Source organism: Lepus europaeus, chromosome 3, assembly GCF_033115175.1.
Source record: "Lepus europaeus isolate LE1 chromosome 3, mLepTim1.pri, whole genome shotgun sequence".
Taxonomy (NCBI): Eukaryota; Metazoa; Chordata; class Mammalia; order Lagomorpha; family Leporidae; genus Lepus; species Lepus europaeus.
Window position 1 is genome coordinate 146899923 of NC_084829.1, and position 21953 is coordinate 146921875.

Genomic DNA, 21953 nt, shown 5'->3' on the forward strand with positions numbered 1-21953 from the left:
GAGCTCAGATAGACTTATCCAAACATAGTTGCTACTGCATACAGTGAAGAGAGAGTTAGAAACAAAGATCTGTGGTTAGAAAGAGATTAAGAGATAGATATTAAAATTAGAGGGTCATTTGTAAGTAGTAAAAGCTAAAATCATGGTTATACAGCAAAGCTTAAATTAGCAGCAACTAGCCCAATAACTGGAATTTGTAGAAATCGGAAATGTCCCTGACATTCCACTTTTTGAAAGATCATAGAAATTGTAAAAATTTAACATTATGTTTTTTCAGCACTAATAATTTCTGAAAAAATCTTTAGAATAGCACTAATCCTTACTACATGTAAATATTGTCCTTTCAAAAATATTTAGTGAGTTCCTACTCTGTACCAGGTGCTGGCCTACAGCAGTTAACCAAGTTATAACTGTCATGGAGTCTATTTTATACTGAGGAAAAACAGAAAATTTGCAACATCAATTAGATGGTAATTAGATGGTAATAGGGGCTTAGAGAAAAGAAAACCACTAAGGGGGATACACTAGGGAAAGGGAAGTTACACTTTTGTGTAGGGTGTTTGAGAAGATCTTCTGATAAGCAGACAGTGACGCACAGATCAGAAGGAAGAAAGGCAACAGGGAAACTGTGTTTCTGGAGTAAGAAAGCTACAGGCAAAGGGTCCATTTCAAAGACCCTGAGAAACAATGATAAATTTGGGCACAGCAAGAAGCACTGTGAAGATGGAACATGGGATGGATGGAAAGACATAGCAGGAGTGTGGGAGAAGATAGTACAGAGAAGACCTGCAGGTCTGGATCAAGCAGGGTCTTTGGCCTTCTGAAGATTTAGGTTTCTCCTGAGTGAGCTGAATAATCATGGGGGAATTTTGCCCAGAGGCGTGACGTTATCTGCCATAGATCTTAAAAGGATAATTCTGATGGCTTTGAGAAAAAATATAGGTGGCTATCACAACAATTCAGTTAAGAGTGATTATATCAGGGACTAAATGGTGGTTATGAAGAAGAGGCAAAGTGGTTCAAGTCCAGATTTCTTTTGAAGTTTGGCTTGAGTGGCTGATGGATGTGATGTGAAGGATGAGAGAAGAAAAAAGCATTAGGATGATTCCAGAGTTTATGACTCAAACAAGAGAAAGATGGTATGCCATTTTCTAAGAGAAGACGGTAGGTTTATTCTCAAACCATTAATGAACAAAAATTCCAGTTAACAAATTCATTCTATATTATGAAATTGCTAGGAGATTTTATTGCTTATGATCTTATATTCCTCTCATGGAATCTTTAGCCAATATCATGGATGCAAACACTCTGGATCGTTTTTGGGAAAGCTTCCTGTTCCTACCACTATGAGACCACATGGTTTATTTATGATCTCCTTATGGCAGGTTGAGGACTTTTCAGTGGGAGAATTAATGTCACAAGGTGAAATTATATTAAGAGATAGCAACATATGTGGCCAAATATCATCAACATCATAGTTAAGGATGTAATAAATTCACATTTAAAATCCTTGAAGCACACTGGATCACATGACTCTTCATCCTGCACTTGGTAGGCTGGAAGAATAAGGTGAATTTGTCACACTGAGGTATCTTTAATAATAAAGACATCAAAGGTATACACAAACTCTCTGTTAATAAAATCTTTTTTCCTCCAATCTGTACTGAGGCATAACTGACATATAAAATTGTGTATATAAGATGTACAATGTGATGCTTTCATGTATGTATACTTTCTGAAATGATTACCACAATTAAACTAATTAGCACATCCATCACTTCATAGTTACCATTTTACCAAATCTTTTACTATGGGGCAAAGTTCATTATAACATCACATTTATCTCTTTGAATTTTTTTCATTTGTAACTGTTCAAGAACAGTTTTTTAATGTAATACAGGCAACTCCGTCTAAGCTGGCATGTCAACATTGTGCTCCAACTATAGAGCAAACTATGGAAATGTTGCAAATAATTAAATTTGTGATGGTCAATGAAACTGCTTTTTACACAATATTCTGAATGTTTCAAATCAACAGAGCTTAAATAAGTTAAGTAGAAATTAAAAATGGATTTTTCCTCTTGGTATATAGCCTATTACTATTAGGGAAAATGTTTCATTCTTCCTCAATTTATGCTAATGGTTATCAATTTTGTCCTCCACGAAATATCTTGGAATGTCTGGAAATGTTTTTGATTGTCTACCCTGGGGGTGGGATGTGCTACTGGTGTCTAGTAGGTAGAGGCTAGGTGTGCTACTCAATATCGTATAATGCACAGGACACTCCTTAGAAGAAATAACTATCTAACCAAAATATCAGTAGTGATGAGGTTGAGATCCTTGATGTATGCCATAGTTCTCAATTCATTTCACAGTCACATCAAGTTCCATTCCTTTAACTGAGACATTTCAACTGTTCAATTCAATGTGAGAGTGCTACAGGAAGACTGGCACTAGAGTGTTGTATTTCTCCTGACAGGGAGAATACACTGCTTTGAGGTTTCATGTTTCAAGTTTAATCTGCTTCAGTTGTGAGATCATTTGATTCTTTATTAGAAAAAGTGTGCTATATTCAGATATTCAGGCTCTATCTAATGAGAGACTTTAAAGATAACAGCTTTGTTTCATGTCTAAAAAAATATTGGTCATTCAAGTTCAATGGTAAGCTATTCACTTGAGTGTCTGTTACAGCCAGCAAATCCAGATGCTGCACTATTTTAACTGAAGCTGCCAGTATCAATGAGATTCACAGGCTCTGAGTACAATATTCTCTACAATGTGTGCCTCACATTTTGAAGACCATCTGTCTCATTTTAATCTATAATATGTTTTTCTAAAGCTTCTGCATGCCAAGTGATTTTTAAAAAGAACTTTTGTGCTATATTAAAATATTTTAAAATATGTTGATATAATTTACACACAATAAAGTCTAGCCATTTAAAGTGCTCAAGGCAATGTTTTTTAGTATATTTACAGAGTTGTGCAAATATCTCTACAATTTTAACCACCCCATAAAGAAAGCCCATCCTCTTAGCACCTGTGCTAGATGTAAGCAACCACTAATGTACTTTCTATATCTAAATATTTGCCTTCTGTGGACATTTCATATGAATAAAGCTTCTAATATTTCTAATGGTTTCTTTCACTTAGCATATACTGTTTCAAAAATTTATCCATACTATATCCTTTATTGTACTTCCTTTCTTTTTATCAGTATACCACATTTTGTTTATCCATTTGTCACTTGATGAACATTTGGGTTGTTTCCACTTTTGTCTGCTATAAATGATGCTATGAACATTTGTGCATATATTTATATTTGGACATATGTTTTCATTTGTCTTGGCTATTGTTGAGGGCTGAATTGTGGTTCTCCAAAATTCATGGGATGGAATGCTAGTCCCTGGTATCTCAGAATGTAAATATATTCAGAGACGAGGTCTTCAAAAGATGATCATATTAAAATGAGGCTGTTAGGGTGGGGTCATAATCTAATATGACTAATGAACTTAGAGACACTAGGGGTGCATGTCACAGAGAACATGTAAGAATATAGTGAGAAAAAAGTCTTCTACAAGGAGGGGAAGAGGACTCAGAAGAAATAAGACCTGCCAGTATCTTTATCTTCAACTGCTAGCATCCAAAACTGCAAAAGATAAATTTCTCTTATTTAAGTCATCCAGTCTGGGCAATTTTGTTATGCAGCCCTAGCAGAATAATAAGTGTACACAGGTATGGCCTACCTGCTAGGTGTATGCTTAACTTTTTAAGAAATGGATAAAGGGTCTTCCAAAGTGGCCATACCATTTATATTCTCTAGCAATATATGAGGGTTCCAGTTTTCCATATCCTTACCCAAATATAAGTGGTATCTTATGTAAACAAAATAAATAAATAAGCCTCATCTTATAGAGCACTTTTAGATTCACTGCAAATTTGAGTAGAAAGTAGAGTTCCCGCATACCCCATCCCTTAGTGTCATGCCTGCTATAGGTTTGACAAATGTGTGGTTTATATCCACTATTGCTATTATCACACACAGTAGTTTCACTGCCCTAAAAATCCTTTGTGCTCTATCTTTTCATCTTCTCTCCTCACTAACCTTTCACATTGTAGTTTCACTGGTATTTCTCCATGGACTAATACTATTGATCCTATTTTCAAGTGCTTATTGTCCACATGTATATCTTCTTTGAAGAAATGATTATTCAAATCATTTGTTCATTGGTAGCTGGGTTGCCTGTCTTTTTATTGTCAAGTATCAACAATTTTCAAGGTTGAATTTGCCTCTTACTGAAGAGTAAATAACCCCTGATTTTGTCTAATATGAGACATTGTATTTTATTTCATTTATTTATTTTATTCTGCAGGTTAGCTTCCTGAACCAATTCACTGTCCATTTCTATTTGGAATTCACTGCTAAAGGATCTGCTTGGTGGATTCAGAGAACAGCCATCATTTTCCCTGGTAACCAGAGTCAGAGACATCCAAAAGAAACAACCAGCTGTAGGCAATGTTAAATAAAAATCGGAGATAAAAGTTGATCAGTATATAATAATGAGTAACTGATATAAAAGTCAAGGAATAAGAAGAAATAGCACTTCTTACAGTTAATAGACTTCAAAAGATTAATATCAATTTGATATTATTAAAACTTCCTGTAGGGTTAAATACATGGGAATAATAGTTAGAGGTGAAATGTTTAATGATTTCTTAGTGTTTATGCTGGGTCCCTTTGATGGACAAGATTTCTGTAAATATTTTAGTAACTCATATGGCTTCTGTTTGTTGTCAACCATATTTATTAGTTATTCAAACCAGTCCAATTTAACAACTATTTACTGAACACCCAGCATAAGGAAGGCACTGTCTTTTATTCTGAATTCATTGGCTTCTTTACTTTTATTAAAATAAATAACTGCTTTTTCTTTTTACTAACAATTAGGAAAGAGCAGCTCCTCCTTTCTTATGTATTATTATTAGCATGCATTTTTAACTTTTATTTAATAAATATAAATTTCCAAAGTACAGCTTATGGATTACAGTGGTTCCCCACCCCCCATAACTTCCCTCCCACCCGCAACCCTCCCAACTCCCGCTCCCTCTCCCATTCCATTCACATCAAGATTGATTTTCAATTATCTTTATATACAGAAGACCAATTTAGTATATATTAAGTAAAGATTTCAACAGTTTGCACCCACAGAGAAACACAAAGTGTAAAGTACTGTTTGAGTACTAGTTATAGCATTATTTCACATTGTACAACACATTAAGGATACAGATCCTACATGAGGAGTAAGTGCACAGTGACTCCTGTTGTCGACTTAACAAATTGACACTCTTGTTTATGGCGTCAGTAATCTCCCTAGGCTCTTATCATGAGTTGCCAAGGCTATGGAGGCCTTTTGAGTTCGCTGACTCCAATCTTATTTAGACAAGGTCATAGTCAAAGTGGAAGTTCTCTTCTCCCTTCAGAGAAAGGTACCTCCTTCTTTGATGGCCCATTCTTTCCACTGGGATCTCACTCAGAGATTTTTTATTTAGGTTTTGGGTTTTTTTTTTTTTTGCCAGAGTGTCTTGGCTTTCCATGCCTAAAATACTCTCATGGGCTCTTCAGACAGATCCAAATGCCTCAAGGGCTGATTCTGAGGCCAGAGTGCCGTTTAGGACATCTGCCATTCTATGAGTCTGCTGTGTATCCCGCTTTCCATGTTAGATCATTCTCTCCCTTTTTGATTCTATCAGTTAGTATTAGCAGACACTAGTCTTGTTTATGTGATCCCTTTGACTCTTAGTCCTATCATTATGATCAATTGTGAACTGAAATTGATCACTTGGACTAGTACATGCCATTTTGATGGGATTGAATTGGAATCCCCTGGCACGTCTCTAATTCTACCATTAGGGGTAAGTCCAAGTGATCATGTGCCAAACTGTACATCTCCTCCCTCTCTTATATTTAACAGGGATCACTTTTCAGTTAAATTTTGTATGCATTTTGAGACAAAGGAAACAAATCTAAAATGAGAAATATCATAGTTATTCAACTATAGACTTATAAGAGTCTTTTTTTTTTTTTTTTTTGGACAGGCAGAGTTAGACAGTGAGAGAGAGACAGAGAGAAAGGTCTTTCTTCCATTGGTTCACCCCACAAATGGCAGCTACGGCTGGCACGCTGTGGCCGGCGCACTGTGCCGATCCAAAGCCAGGAGCCAGGTACTTCCTCCTGGTCTCCCATGCGGTGCAGGGCCCAAGCACTTGGGCCATCCTCCACTGCCTTCCTGGGCCACAGAAGAGAGCTGGACTGGAAGAGGGGCAACCAGGACCAGTACCTGGGGTGCCGGCGCTGCAGGTGGAGGATTAGCCAAGTGAGCTGCGGTGAAGGCCTAAGAGCCTCTTTTTTCCCCCCCTTGGAAAGAACCATATTGTTCTCCCCAGATGAATCTTTTTTTTTTCCCCCCAAAAGAAACCTTTTATTTAATGAGTACAAATTTCATAAGTACAACTTTAGGAATATAGTGATTCTTCCCACCATACCCGCCCTCCTACTTCCACTTCCACCCTACCTCCTCCTCCCTCTCTCATTCCTAGTCCCATTCTCCATTAAGATTCATTTTCAATTACTTTTATAATTGGAAGACCAACTCTATACTAAGTAAAGATTTCAAAAATTTACACACACACATACACAACTGCTTGAGAACAAGTTTTATGGTTAATTTTCATAATACAACTCATTGAAGACAGAAGTCATACATGGGAAGTAAGCGCAGTGACTCCTATTGTTAATTTAGCAATTAACTCTTATGAATGATGTCAGTGATCACCTGAGGTTCTTGACATGAGCTGCCAAGGCTATGAAAACCTTTTGAACCCACAATCTCTATCATTCTCTGTGTATACAAAGGCTATTGATTTTTGTGAATTAATTTTATATCCTGCCACTTTATTAAACTCTTCTATGAGTTCCAATAGTCTCTCAGTGGAGTCTTTTGGTTCCTACGTATGTATAGAATCATGGCATCTGCAAATAGGGGTAGTTTGATTTCCTGCTTTCCAGTCTGTATCCCTTTGATTTTTCTTCTTGCCTAATGTCTCTGGCTAAAAATTCCAGGACTATATTGAGTAGCAATGCTAAGAATGGGCATTCTTGTCTGGTTCTGGATCTCAGTGGGAATGCTTCCAACTTTTCTCCATTCAATAGGATGCTGGCTGTGGGTTTGTCATAAATTGCCTTGATTGTGTTGAGGAATGTTGCTTCTATACCCAATTTCATTAGATTTTTTCATCATGAAAAGGTGTTGTATTTTATCAAATGCTTTCTCTGTATCTATTGAGATAACCATATTTTTTTTGTTCTTCAGTTTGTTAATGTGATGTAGCACACTGATTTGTGAATGTTGAACCATCCCAACATACCAGGGATAAATCCCACTTGGTTGGGGTGAATGATCTTTCTGATATGTTGTTGGATCCGATTGGCTAGAATGCCCCTCACCAGGGAACCAGGGAACCCTGAATGTGTGGAGCCTCCCACAGTGACTCCTCAAAGTCCCAGCCACACCCTGAGCCCTCCCACGCAGCCTCAGTGTGTTCACAGTCCTGGCACACAACCCTCCCATAGTCACGAGCACCCAGTCCCCTGTCTGTTCTCCCCTGACTCAGGAATTTCCATTTGGCTGGTTGCAGGGCATGGACATGAGCTGGCACAGCTGTTATGTATATCCAAAATGGCTCCTGCTCTCTATCAGCTTGTTACAGGACACAGTTTCAGGGTCATTGGGAAGAGAAAATGTGACACCCCCCCCCCTTTTGTTTTTTCTCTTCTGGTTTGGCAAGTACACTTTCCCCCACATTGCTCCATGCCAGATTGTCTAGGCTCTTCCTGCAGCTTTTTTGCCAGTGGCCTAGGCTGCTGCAGTCTATTCTCTCCTCACTCTCCAACACTGGTGTGGAGGTTCTCAGCTGCTGGGGCTCTGAGTTGTGTATGTCCTTGCCCTCCACTTGGGTCCACTGTGTCCCTGCAATTTGGGTAGAGTTTCCTGTACTTTTCTCTCCCTAATTCTTCCCTGAGACTGTACTCTGCACATTAAAGACTATCTTCTAGACTAGAGCAGAAAGCTCCCTCCCTACTCTGCCTTCTTAATCCTCCTCCCAGATCAATCTTGCCAATTTTGAGGCCTTCCCAGGAGTCTGTAGTTCCCAGGTATTCTCTGTGTCTCTATACAAGAGTGTCTTGAAGTTTAGCTATACTTAAAATTTTTTTTTTTTTACAAAAAAATTATTTATTTGAAGGAGTTACGGAAAGAGAGGGAAACGGAGACACACACACAGAGAGAGAAAGAGAGAGAGAGAGAATGAATGAATATATCTTTCACCTACTGGTTCACTCCCCAGATGGCCACAACTGCTAGGGTTATCCAGGCCAAAGTCAGGATTCAGGTGCTTCAGCCAGGTCTCCCATGTTGGTGGTGAGGGCCCAAATACTTCAGTCATCTTCTGTTGCTTTCCCCATGCCATTAGCAGGGAGCTGGACTGGAAATGGATCAGCTGGGATAGACACTGGTGCCCATGTCCATGGATGCTGGTGTTGCAGGTAGCAGCTTACCCCTCTATGCCAAAACACCAGCCCCACTCTTAGCCTTTCTTAAAGTCTTTCAAAAATTTCACTATTTCTGTTTTTTTTTTTAAATTTATTTTATTTATTTTAAAGGCAAAGCAACAGATAGCTGGTTCACTTCCCAAATGGCAGCTAGAGCCAAGTCAGAGCTAGGCTAAAGCCAGGAACCAAGAACTCCATTTGGGTCTCCCACATGAGTGACAGGGGCTCAAGCCCCTGGGCCATACTCCATTGCCTTCCAGGCATATTAGTGGGAAACTGGATTGGAGGTGGAGTAGCTGAGACTTGGAATAGTCCTCTGATATGGGATTGCCAGTCACTATTTCTTTTGATAATTCATTTTGTATTCAAAAATTTTTCTTGTGGATAACCAAAATTGTGTCTGAAGTAAAAGCACCTCCTTCTCCTATGTTCATGGAATTCCTTACCACTAACATCTCCATACAATGATGCAAGTCTTTACCACATTCTTTTAGACAGACTTGAGTGTACCTCAAAAAGTGTATGGGGTGGGTATGTAGCACAGCAAATTTGCTGCTTGAGGCTCCCACATCTCATGTCTGAGCACTCAGCTGGAATCTCAGTTCTTCTGCTTCTGAACCAGTTTAGGCTAATGTACACCCTAGGTGGCAGCAGATAATGGCTCAAGTACTTGGGTCCCTGCCACACACGTGGGAGACATGGATTAAGTTCCAGGATACTACCTTCGGCCTGACCCAGCTATGGTTGCTATGGGCATTTGAGGAGTGAACCAAAGGATGGAAGATCTCACTGCCTTTAAAATAAAATTAAATAAAAATAAGGTTTGTGGATATGCATATTATAAAAATTTCATTAATTTCAAAAATATATTGAATGAATGTAAATTTGTCCTTTAATACCAAGTTTTTACTAACCCTTTGCAGTACCTTTATAGTAAGGAGTGAAAAAAAAAATGACAATATTCAAAGGTACAAGACTGAGTCCAGACATTTGTTGACGACATTAATTTTATCAGGGAATAAAATTTCTGCAAATTGGATATTGTTGGCTTTTTTCCTCGGGTTAATGGGTTTACCCCCAAAAGTGTATTAGAAACTAGATGAGAGAATAAACCCATCTATTATTATGCATAAATTAGGTTCTCCTACTTTGAAAAGAAATTTGAGCCAGAGAAAAAACATTTAATATAACTTATGACTGTATTTCCCCTGCAAATTTCTTGACACATAACTGCAAACTATAAGATTAATTAAAAATATAAAATATTTCAGGAAATACACAATACAGAGTAAAGCCTGATAAGCAGTGTTGCAAACAAAATAGAAAATATATTTTGACTAAAAAAAAATGAGAGGCTATGAAGTTGCATGATTTCTAAACTGGTTTGAAAGCAATTAAAGAGTCTAACTGATGTTTTGAGTGATGAAAGAATAACTGGAATGATAGCATTTCACATTTGCAAGTGTAGCAATTACTTACCTTCCAATGATCACCAACTTACTTCATTACATAGTTCATCAGTAAAAATGTCTGTGCTAATGTATATCAAATGCATAAATTTAAATAACTTAAAACATGTATCTTAAAGCATAGATAAAGTGAGAATAAAACAACATGAATGGTTTTACTTATTAAAGGGACAAAAAATCTTTTTACTGTTATTAAAATATTCAGATTTTTCCGTCTTTAAACCATTAGGTTATTGACTATATTCCATGATTTTTTTTAAAGATCAGTACTTCATCAAATGACAATATGTAAGTTCAGTTCATTTTACAATTCCCTTTTCAGTACATCATAGTGGAAAGATATACCTGATGGAAGCACGCTGTGGGTGTAGTTTTTTGGTGATAATGAATGTCTGTATTCCAGATCCTCATGATAATCCAGAATTTCCGTTGGCTAACCATGAGAGATCTGGTCTTCACTGGTTTCGCTGGTTTCCTCAAGTAATGAGGCTGAAAGAGTTCACAGCAGTATCAGCTGTACATTTTTTCCTTCTCATTTCCTGGTACTTACATTATTCCTGTTCCTTTTAATTCAGGGATTCTCTATAGGAAATGTTCTGTGCCACTGTTCACATTGAGGGGGTGAGTGGACTTGAAGCTAGATAGTATAATCTGCAATGTGCATTCAATAAATAAAACCACCATGACCCACACTTTTCTGGCAAGTAGTGCCCACATCCATCTACCTCCGGGAATGTGGGACTATCTGAAAAGTAGATCAGAATAAGGGTGTTTGTGTTGTCCTGCCTATTAAGGGGTAGCTTAATTTCTCTGTTAAATAATTCTCCATTTAATGTAAGTTCAAACATTTTCTATTTTTTCTTTTTATGCTTCAGTGGATCTCCTCCCATAGTCCTTGTTTTGCCTTTTTTTGGAAATGTGTGTGTGTGAGAGAGAGAGAGAGAGAGGGAAAGAGAAATAAATCTCATTTTCTGTTTTACTCATCAAACACTTGCAATAGTCCAAACTAGGCTGGGCAAAAAACTGGGATCTGAATCTAGGTTTCCCTCATGGGTGACAAGAATCCAACAAGTTGAGCCATCACCACTGCCTCAGGGTCTGCATCGGCAGGAAGATTGAATTGGGCACTGGTGCTGGGTATCAAGCCTTGCCCCTCTGATGCAGGACACACAGGCTTCCTTAACCAGTGGTTTAACTGCTTGGCCAAACACCCACACACACTTGCCTCTTGGAATGTGCATGCCAGGCTGGAGGAAACTAGCCACCAGTGATACTCCCATTGAAAGCTATCTTATATTCTGCACAACCTTTATTCTTTACATGTTGAGGTCATGTCTAAACATGTTGGGGTATGTTTCCTAGGAACATTATAATAGTATTTACAAGTGACAGCATGGACAGTATCACTCATTTGTTAATTAAAACTCTTGCAGTTTGGGCAACTGGTCTTGTGCATTTGGGCATTTGCCCCCAGAGTAGTATACTTGTCAAGGTTCAACCAGACAAACAAAAACAATAGAAGATAATCATTAAAGGATTTATTGCAAAGATTCAGCTATGCAATTGTGAGGGCTGGCTAGGCAGGTCTGAAATGTGGAGGTGATGCAATCAGGCAGTGCTGGCTAGAACTCAGAGACAGGAGTGGAGGCTACTGTCTAGGGGTAGAATTACTTCTGGGAAGTTCCACTTCCACTCTTAAGGCCCTTAGATGACTGAATCGAGCATACCAAGGTAATCACACCTACGAAACATTTCTCAGCAACACAGGGATTAGTGCCTAGAGACTACAACACAGTCCAGTTGATGCATAAAATTGACCATTACAAATGGTAATTATCTGTGGTTACAGAGCACACACAGAACATCATTGTGTTTATTTTATATTCACATAGAGACAGTTTAGTTTAAAAAGCTGTTATAGGAAACCTTGTTTTTTTCAAACAAAGCATAATGTGCAAAAGTTAAATGAAATTCCTTGTTATACAAAGTTCACCAAGGCCTGGCATTGTGGCACAGAGTTAAGCTGCTGCTTAAGATGTTGGCATCCCATATTGAGTACAAGTCCAAGTCCTGGCTTCTCCACTTCCCACTCCAGCTAATGCACCTGGGAAGGCAGCAGATGACCCAAGTGCTTGGACCTTTCCCACCCCTGTGGGATACTAGGATGGAGTTCCTGGCTTCTGGTTGAGGCCAGGCCCAATGCTGGCTGTTCAGTCCACCTGGGGAATGAAACAGTAGATGGAAGTTCTCTCTGTTTCACCTTCTCTCTCTGTTGCTCTGCCTTGCAAATAAATAAACATATCTTTTAAAAGTTCACCAAACTTGCTAAGACTGTTGCTCTTGTGTGTGCTTTTTTACAATAGAGCTTTGACTATGATCAATACAAATGTGAATACAGCAACTTGATACAAGCTCAGCTAGGAAAATTTATGAGGATTCCTTGCCTTGCCATTAGTGAGGAAACACTGAAGATAATTTAGAGCACATACTTACCATGGTTCTCAAACTTTTGGGGCTCAGGAATTCTTTAAATGTCTCAAAATCACTGATGACTCTCAAGAAGAGCTTTTATTTGCATGGTTTATACCCACAACTACTTACCATATTAGAAATCAAAACTGACCAACACAAAAATAAAAACATTAAAATAATAAACCTTTTTTTTTTTTTGACAGGCAAAGTTAGACAGTGAGAGAGACAGACAGAGAGAAAGGTCTTCCTTTTTCTGTTGGTTCACCCCCCAAATGGCTGCTGTGGCTGGCGATGCGCCGATCCGAAGCCAGGAGCCAGGCACTTCCTCCTGGTCTCCCATGTGGGTGGCATGGCCCAAGCACTTGGGCCATTATCCACTGCACTCCCGGGCCACAGCAGAGAACTGGACTGGAAGAGAAGCAATCAGGACAGAATCCAGCGCCCTGATTGGGACTAGAACCCGGGGTACCGGCGCTGCAGGTGGAGGAGCCACAGCGCTGGCCCTAATATTATTAACATATACATTTTAGTTAAAAATAACGTTTTTTTTAAAAAAAGATTTATTTATTTGAAAGTCAAAGTTACTCAGAGAAGGAGAGGCAGAGAGAGAGAGAGGGAGAGAGAGAGAGAGAGAGAGATTGGTCTTCCATCTGCTGGTTCACTACCCAATTGGCCGTAATGGCCAGAGCTGCACCAATCTGAAGCCAGGAGCCAGGAGCTTTTTCTGGGTCTCCCACTGGGCCTAAGGACTTGGGCCATCTTCTATTGCTTTCCCAGGCCATAGCAGAGAGCTGGATCAGAAGGGGAGCAGCTGGGTCTCAAACTGGTGCCCATATGGGATGCCGGCACTGCAGGCGGCAGCTTTACTCGCTATGCCATAGTGCTGTCCCTAAAAATAACTTTTCCAAAATAAAGCAAAAACAGTAAAAACAATTGCATTGTTTTCTGATTTTGCAAATCTTTTTGATGTTCCCTAACAAAGGCAACCAGACTCTCATATGCCTGCTTCTATGATAAATGTGTTGCACATACTGTTTTCATTGACATATACGAAAACTAACTTAGGGTCTTTCACAATCCCTGGGGTCTTGAGAACTCCCAGGGATCCTGAATCCCACACTTAGAAACTGCTGGTCTATGGGAATGGGATCCTTTTTAGGCCTTGAATCCTTCTGAGAATCATATGGGAACACCCTCTCTCAGCTTCTCAAATAATATTAATATAATGTGCTAAATGTAAAGTCAATGGTTTTGAAAGAAAATGAACATAGGTAATATCAAATACACAATACACTGAAGAGAAACTAGGTTTCTAAGAGATTTGGGTGCAATTATTTGTTCCTTGAGGAATGAGAAAGTTCAATGATTAGGATTGTGCTGGCGTACTAGTCTGGAAAGATCCCACATTTCAAAATTCCATCCTTAGCACTGCTTCTTGAATGTGCTCTGTAAAAAGTATGCAACATTAAGAACAGATAGAGGTGCACTGTGGCACAGTGGGTTAAAGCCCTGGCCTGAAGTGCTGGCATCCCATATGGGTGCTGGTTCTAGTCCTGGCTGCTCCTCTTCTGATCTGGCCATCTGCTAGGGCCTGGAATAGCGGTGGAAGATGGCCCAGGTCCTTGGGCCCCTGTCCCCATATGGGAGACCCCGAAAAAGCTCCTGGCTCCTGGCTTCGGATTAGCGCTGCTCTGGCCGTTGCAGCCATCTGGGGAGTGAGCCAGCGGAAGGAGGACCTCTCTCTCTCTTCCTCTACTCTCTCTGTGTAACTCTGACTTACAAATAAATAAATAAAATAATCTTAAAAAAAAAAAAAGAACAGATAGAAAGGCTGGCATTGTGGTGTAGCAGGTTAGGCCACTACCACTGGTTTGAGTCCTGGCTGCTCCACTTACCATCCAGCTCCCTGCTGGAAGCCTGGGAGAGCAGCAGAATATGGCCCAGGTGCTTGGGGTTCTATACCCATGTGAGGGACCCAGACAGAACTCCTGGCTTCAGCCTGGTCCGTTTTTTTTTTTTTTTTTTTTTTTTTCCTGACAGGCAGAGTGGACAGTGAGAAAGAAAGACAGAGAGAAAGGTCTTCCTTTGCCGTTGGTTCACACACACACACACACACACACCGCCAATGGCTGCTGCGGCTTGCGTGCTGCGGCTGGCACACCACGCTGATCAGAAGCCAGGAGCCAGGTGCTTCTCCTGGTCTCCCATGCGGGTGCAGGGCCCAAGCACTTGGGCCATCCTCCACTGCCTTCCCGGGCCATAGCAGAGAGCTGGCCTGGAAGAGGGGCAACCGGGACAGAATCCGGTGCCCGACCGGGACTAGAACCCGGTGTGCCGGCGCTGCAGGTGGAGGATTAGCCTAGTGAGCTGTGGCACTGGCCCTTGGTCCGGTCTTGACCTTTGTGACCATTTGTAGAGTGAACCAGCAGATGGAAGATAGCACTCTTTCTAACTCTTTCAAATAAATAAATATATCTTTAAAAAAAATGAAAGCAGTAAAAAAAAAAAATGAAATCCGGCCATTTGCAACAAAATAGAGGAATCTGGAAAACATCATGCTGAGTGAATTAAGCCAGTCCCAAAGGGACAAACATCATGTGTTTTCCCAGATCGGTGACAACTAACTGAGCCTGTTGAAGTGAAATGGACACTATGAGAAACAATGACTTGATCAGCCCTTGTCCTGACTGTCTAGGAGCAACTTACTATTTTATTCCTTTTAGTATTTTTTGTTCTACTTAATACCATTGGTTGAACTCTTTAATTAACACACAACTATTCTTAGGTGTTTAAATTTAACTGAAAAGTGATCCCTGTTAAATATAATATTGGGAATAAGAGAGGGAGGAGATGTACAGTTTGGCACATGATCACTTGGACTTACCCCTAATGGTAGAATTAGAGACGTGCCAGGGGATTCCAATTCAGTCCCATCAAGGTGGCATGTACCAATGCCATCTTACTAGTCCAAGTGATCAATTTCAGTTCACAATTGATCATGATAGGATTAAGTGTCAAAGGGTCAGATAAACAAGACTAGTGTCTGCTAATACTAACTGATAGAATTAAAAAGGAGAGAATGATCTAACTGGGAAGTGGGATACACAGCAGACTCATAGAATGGCAGATGTCCTAAACAGCACTCTGGCCTCAGAATCAGCCCTTGAAGCATTTGGATCTGGCTGAAGAGTCCATGAGAGTATTTTAGGCATGGAAAGCCAAGACACTCTGGCAAAAAAAAAAAAAAAAAAAAAAAAAAAAAAACTAAATGAAAGATCTCTGCAAGTGAGATCCCAGCGGAAAGAATGGGCCATCAAAGAAGGAGGTTTCTTTCTCTGAAGGGAAGAAAGAATTTCTACTTTGAATATGGCCTTGTCTAAATAAGATGGGAGTTGGTGAACTCAAGAGGCTACCATAGCCTTGGCAGCTTATGACAAGATCCTCGGGTGATTACTGACATCATAAATAAGATGTCAATTGTTAAATCAACAATGGGAGTCACTGTGCACTTACTCCCCACGTAGGATCTCTGTCGTAAGGTGTTGTACTATGCGAATTAACAGTAAAACTACTACTCAAACAGTACTCTATACTTTTTGTGTCTTTGTAGGTACAGTCTGTTGAAATCTTTACTTAGTATACACTAAGTTGATCTTCTGTATATAAAGATAATTGAAAATGAATCTTGATGAAGAATGGGATGGGAGAGGGATGGGAGATGGGATGGTTTTGTTGGGAGGGAGGTTATGGGGGGAAAAGCTGCTATAATTCAAAAGTTGTACTTTGGAAATTTATATTTATTAAATAAAAGTTGAAAACAAAAGCAGGTAGGAACAAAGGCGATGGAGAGGAAGACCATTAAGAAAAGGCTGAGGCAGAGACAGTTACTGAGTATAATAACTAACAGTAGTCATGTGCACAAAGGATCAATAAAAGGTAAGAGAGGCTATTTGATTTTATTCAGCAGGAAAAGCATAAGTTGCAACACAAAGAATTTGGCTTTAATATGACAATGTCAGTAGTTTCAAGAAACAGAATCAATCTTGAGGGTCACTATATTACACAATGGAATAGGGTCTGAAGGATGATGTGGGGCTTTTGTTATCCACAGATGAGTTAAGACGTGCTCCTGACAGGCTATCTGAAGGCAGTAGAGACTGGAGTTGGCAAGTTTGGTTATTGCCAAGTTCTTGTGCTATTTTCTGTATGTGACACTATCCCTTCTATATCTCAGAGGCAACACCACATACCTATTGTGAGACTTCAGTTCCCTCTAGGGTTATCACATTCACATAGTGTTCCTCTAATGTGGGGGGCGGAGGGGGGCGGGGACCAATGACCATTTGGTTATTTGTGGGCCAGTGTATCATTTGTGAGCCACACAATTATCAACTTAAAAATCAGCCTGCTATAGATTTAATGAATTTCAAGCTCTGCCCAAAGTTGCCTTGGCAGAGCCAGACCAAATGATTTAGAGGGCCCTGTACAACCTGTGGGCTGGACGTTCCCCACCCCTGCTAATATCAGGCTTGCAAGTGGCTCATATCCTGAAGTTAAATAAACTTATAGAATTTGTGCACATTAAATCTTGGAAGGGATACTTAATCAGAGTTATTCTTCCTGCTCCTCTTGAAAGGTTAGCTTGTTCATCTTGTACTGCTAAACTCAATGTCAATAAGCATTTGTTTTTGGAACCAACTACAGTTTCTTTTAAAATTTTTATCTATTTAAGAGACAAAGTATGAGAGAGAGAGAAAGAGAGGGAGACAGAGACAGAAAGAGAAACACTCTCACTTGCTAGTTTGCTACTCAAATACCTCCAATAGCTGTGGCTGGGCCCAAAGCTGGAGTAGAGATCTCAATCCAGGGCTCCTATATGGGTGGCAGGGACACAATCACATGAGCCACCACTGTTGCCTCCCAGGGTCACTATTAGCAGGAAACTGGAATCAGCCAGAGCATGGAACAAAGCACTCCAACATCGGACAGCAGTGTCTCAACCAGCATCTTAACTGCTAGGCCGAATGTCTGTCCCTGTAACCAACTGCTATTATTTGTAAAGTATTAGTAATTATTGTAAGATTTGTAATTTATAGATATTAGGGATTAGTTTCTAAAACTAAGTACATGGTTCATTCTGCTGAGATCATACATGATAAGAGAAGCCAAACTACAATAAACATAGTAAATTTTCTGCATTTGCAGTAAAAGGCTATATAATTGGGTTTATATAGTTTACATTGTAGTATACTTATAAAAATAATTCATTCAGTTTTGGTAAACTCATCTGGAGTAATTTAACAGACAATGATTTCCCAAGTCTAAACACATTGAAGTTCCAAAGATTAGGGCTATTCTAAGGATTGAGGCTCTCATTTTTTTCTCACTGATTCATTAGTATATTCATTAAGAACAACTATTTATAAGCAGAGTGAAATTTCAGAGACTATAAAACGATAGAGCAAAGAAATATAAAAGTTCTTTTATTTGCAGACAGGAAGATGTGGGGATTCAGTCTCTATTTGTTTTGAACAACTGGAAGAACTGTCATAATTTTTGAATAATAGATATACATAAAATATAAGATTATGTAGTATTAGCAACTTTGACATCTTTTGTTGAAAAACAAAAGAAAAGTTTGTATGTTCTATGGCTCAGAAATTAAATAATCCCATGATTTCAATTTCCACTAAAATATTTATAAAGATAACTTATAGAAATAAATAAGAGTTTTCCTTTTTACAGAAAAGCTTATATATATGCATACATATATGTATGCATACATATACATATATAACATTTATATATTATATAATATATATGTATATATATACTTTACAAAACTGAAGCAAACCAAATTGTTTTCCCTAAAACATACACAAAAAGGAATACTAGGAGACAAACAAAAAGAAATACTTAGTCTCATTATTAAATTAAAATCATGGGCCTTCTGAATCTCAGCATGATGTGATTTATGGAAGAACATGAGATCTGGAGTCAGGAAGCCTGGGCTCCACTGCTTATTTGCTAGTCATAGCAAGTTAATACTTCTGAACCTCAGCTGTCTATGTTTAAAACAGGAATGATATATCACCTTCATTGGACTGCCAGGCAAATTAAACACACAAATGTATAGTAAAGCTCTTCAGAATATGTAAAGAGCTACAAAAATAATAACTTTGTTTAATTTCATATAAAAGAATCAATGCGTATCTCCCTTCAACTGAAGAATAAGCACCAAAAAAGTGTGTGTGTTTTCTTCAGTAGAATTATGTCATCCTATAAACCTAGGGTAAGAAAAATGCACCTTATCTAAGCACCAATAAAGCCTCTTGGAAGAATGAGATCCAGGGAATAATTCTATTACAGTTTCTGGGCAGCAAGTAGGAGCTAGCTAATGAGTCCTGAGGGTCATTTAAAATTCTGAAGGCTCAATGAAAACAAAATAAAATAGGAACATTTACAGTACATCACATGGCTATGACACAACAAGCTAACTGTTATTTAGTGATTTCAAAGTCCATTAATTCTTCACAGAAGAAACACCTGATTTTTACCACTTGGAATTATTTGCTGACATGAACAAGGCATTCTCTTATTCAAAAGCATTCAACCAAATACTAGTTTGGAAAGGAAGAATGACAAACAAAATAACAAACTTTACCATAAGTGCAGATATCAGTGGCTAAAACATTTAGTTACAGAAGAACATGGTAAAGGAAAAAAAATCCAACACCTTAGTAGAATAATGATAGAAAAAAATCTTGCAACATTTTCATGTTATAATACAAATGAAAACCACAAAATGACCATATTTATATATATATATCAATATATCAATCTTAAGACATATAAAAATGTAAGAAAAATTAAGAGTACAGAAAGCTGTTAGGTAATTTCAAGGTAAATATTAATACATTTAAAAATGTTAGAGTTAACTGTCTATACTCACATCACTTAACATATAATAGAAATATGAAGGACTTTCAGCATTTGATTTTTGGTAGTAAGATGCAAGGAAAATGAATAATTGTCTACTGTTAATTTATTGTTAAGAGTTATATTACTATAAAGTTGCTAGGCATGGAGTAATAGTCTAAACCTACTCGAAATAACTAGGAGTTATTATAATTCATCATTTCCTTAAAATGTCACTAACAAGATATTAGTGAATCATGTGGTAGAGATACTGAAGGCTCTTGCAAAAATGTTGGTGGAATATAGCATGTCATATAAAACTAGACTTAGTTTCCTTTCCCTCATATTCCAACTCTTTTTACCACTGATATTATCAAAAGGAACATACACATTACCTCTTTTAATTTCCTAGCTTTATCAGATATAGTTGCTCTTTGTGACAAAAATAAAAATTTTATTAGGAATGTAAAATAAATCTAAATCTTTACAGATCCTTGAAACAGTATATTGAAAAGGACTCAAAAGTACCAGACCAGTGTTCAGCCAAGCAAAAAGAAAAAAATTCATTCAACTGTGAACAGCATTTACTGACATCTACTGGATTTTTTTCCCCACTTAATGATTTGCTCTACAGCCATGAAAATTCATCATCACTCAAATCTGATGATTCAATCAAATGTAGTTCATTCAAGCTCCTCAGTTTCTTTGGTAAACAGGTCTGCTAGATCAGCAACGGTCAAGACGGAGGCCTCAGAATGTTTCCCTGATGAGTTTGTGTGACTGCAGTTTTCCAAGGAGGAGCAGCATCAGAAAGAAACCCCAAGGAACCAATGATTAGATTTATATTAACAAAGACCAGACATACATTTGTTCCTAGGTTTTTGTGACTAAGTCATAAGAAACTTCTCCAAGAAAATAGGCAATCAGGTTATTTTTATACCTTGTCAAAATTAGTGAAGACTTGCATATAAAATTTATAGGCTTTTGACATAACATGTTTTTCCCCCACACAATTAGTCAAAACAAAACAAAAAAGGCAAAGAACTAAAATCAATAACTGCTACTAATTTTCTCACTTTATTATATTTTTAACATCTAGATTTAATTTATTTCATAAGAATTTCTACAGCTCTCCTAAATGCCATGTTATTCAAGCAGTTTAAATAAAGATCACTCAAGTCTGTTACACATAGAAATAAGAATAAAAAGTCTTCACAATTTGGGTGAAAAGCTCTCGTGGTAGCCTCCTTCCTTTTCACAAACCACCCGAGGAAAAAAATTTCTGGTTTCAGCAGCAGAGAAGCTATTCAAAGTAATTTGAAATAACCCCTTCTAAAACAATAACCTCTTCCTTGGGTATCCTGCAATTTTACCTATCTCATAAGGATGTACAAAAGACACTGTATTTTCAAAGCGATAAAAAATTTTTGCATTAATACTAGGAAATTTTATGGTTCCAAAGATAAGTTTTAAAAATTAAGACTGTTCTAGTCCCTTTGCTTTTGTTCTGCCTTTGAACTGATACCACACAATACCAGCCAAGTTTTTAAATTCAGGTGTTCCTATTTGCAAGTGACTAATACTTGTGATGCATAAAGCTATGATAAAAGTTCAGTTTTACACACACCAGACTGAGGATTTTAGGTTGGTTATAAAGATAGATTTCATTTAAAAAGTAATGCAATGCGGAAAAGGAATTTAAGATAGATGAAATTTTTTATTTAATAATCTATTAATAAGTGAACAAAAATATCCAGAGCATTAATTGGGAAACACTGAATAGGTAAAATGTCACAACTTGCTTTTTAAAAGCATTTGTGTTGAAATATTTTGTCATCATCTTTGTGAAGAAATTCCAATGCACATAGAAATTTAAACAGGAAAACCTCCCCCCTTTACTCATAGTAAACTATTACCTACCTCCTCTCAGCAGTTTTCAGCATCGCCTGCATTCTTTCTTCTATCGTTGATTTAATTAAGAATCTGTGTACAATAGTAGGTCTAGAAGGTATATAACAATTATAAGTTTAAAAACATCCTAAAACAGATTAGCACATAACGACTTCACATGCTACATCTACATTCACCAATCAGTTGGTGCTCACTTTTGGCAGATGTCAAGGTGCTGGGAGGCAGGGGTTGGTCAGCAGTAAATAAAATTAACTACTTAGTTTTTATGAGCTGACATGCTAACGAAGGGAGACAGACAACAACATACAAGGAAGTAGGAAGGCTTAACATACAGATAATGCCATGAGGAGGCTGACATGTAATTTCAAACTGAGTGATGGGAATGCAGCCAGTAAGCAGTGAAGGAGTAGGAAGAGCATCCAGAGGAGACAGTCCATACATATACAGTCCCTAGGAAGAGACACTGAAAAGGTTCACGGCATATTGTAAAGGAGGGAGAGGGATAAAAGTGAGGTTGGAGAGGTTACAAGGAGCAGATCCTACAGGGTCTTACAGGACAGAACCAGGAATTTGGACATT

The 21953-nt window shown here is 38.2% G+C and overlaps 1 protein-coding gene and 1 long non-coding RNA gene across 4 annotated transcripts in view; one reads left to right on the forward strand and one right to left on the reverse strand.

Annotated features, from left to right (window-relative positions):
• LOC133756242 (uncharacterized) overlaps window positions 1–21953 on the forward strand; it is a 128663-nt gene that overhangs the window by 77143 nt on the left and 29567 nt on the right. The window contains exon 4 of one of the 2 annotated variants that reach the window (XR_009865527.1): window positions 4370–4976. The exons of the other annotated variant lie outside the window; for it this stretch is intronic. This is a non-coding gene — a long non-coding RNA (uncharacterized LOC133756242). Of the gene's footprint in view, window positions 1–4369; window positions 4977–21953 lie in introns of those variants that run through there. 2 annotated transcript variants of the gene reach the window in all.
• Window positions 18419–21953, reverse strand: part of SHPRH (SNF2 histone linker PHD RING helicase) — a 109112-nt gene continuing 105577 nt past the window's right edge. For both annotated transcript variants that reach the window (XM_062186888.1, XM_062186886.1), the window contains 2 exons: window positions 21384–21464; window positions 18419–20243 (listed from right to left, as the gene is read on the reverse strand). In XM_062186888.1, coding sequence (XP_062042872.1) covers window positions 20147–20243; window positions 21384–21464 — 178 coding nt within the window. In that variant the 3' untranslated portion in view covers window positions 18419–20146. The remainder of the gene's footprint in view (window positions 20244–21383; window positions 21465–21953) is intronic.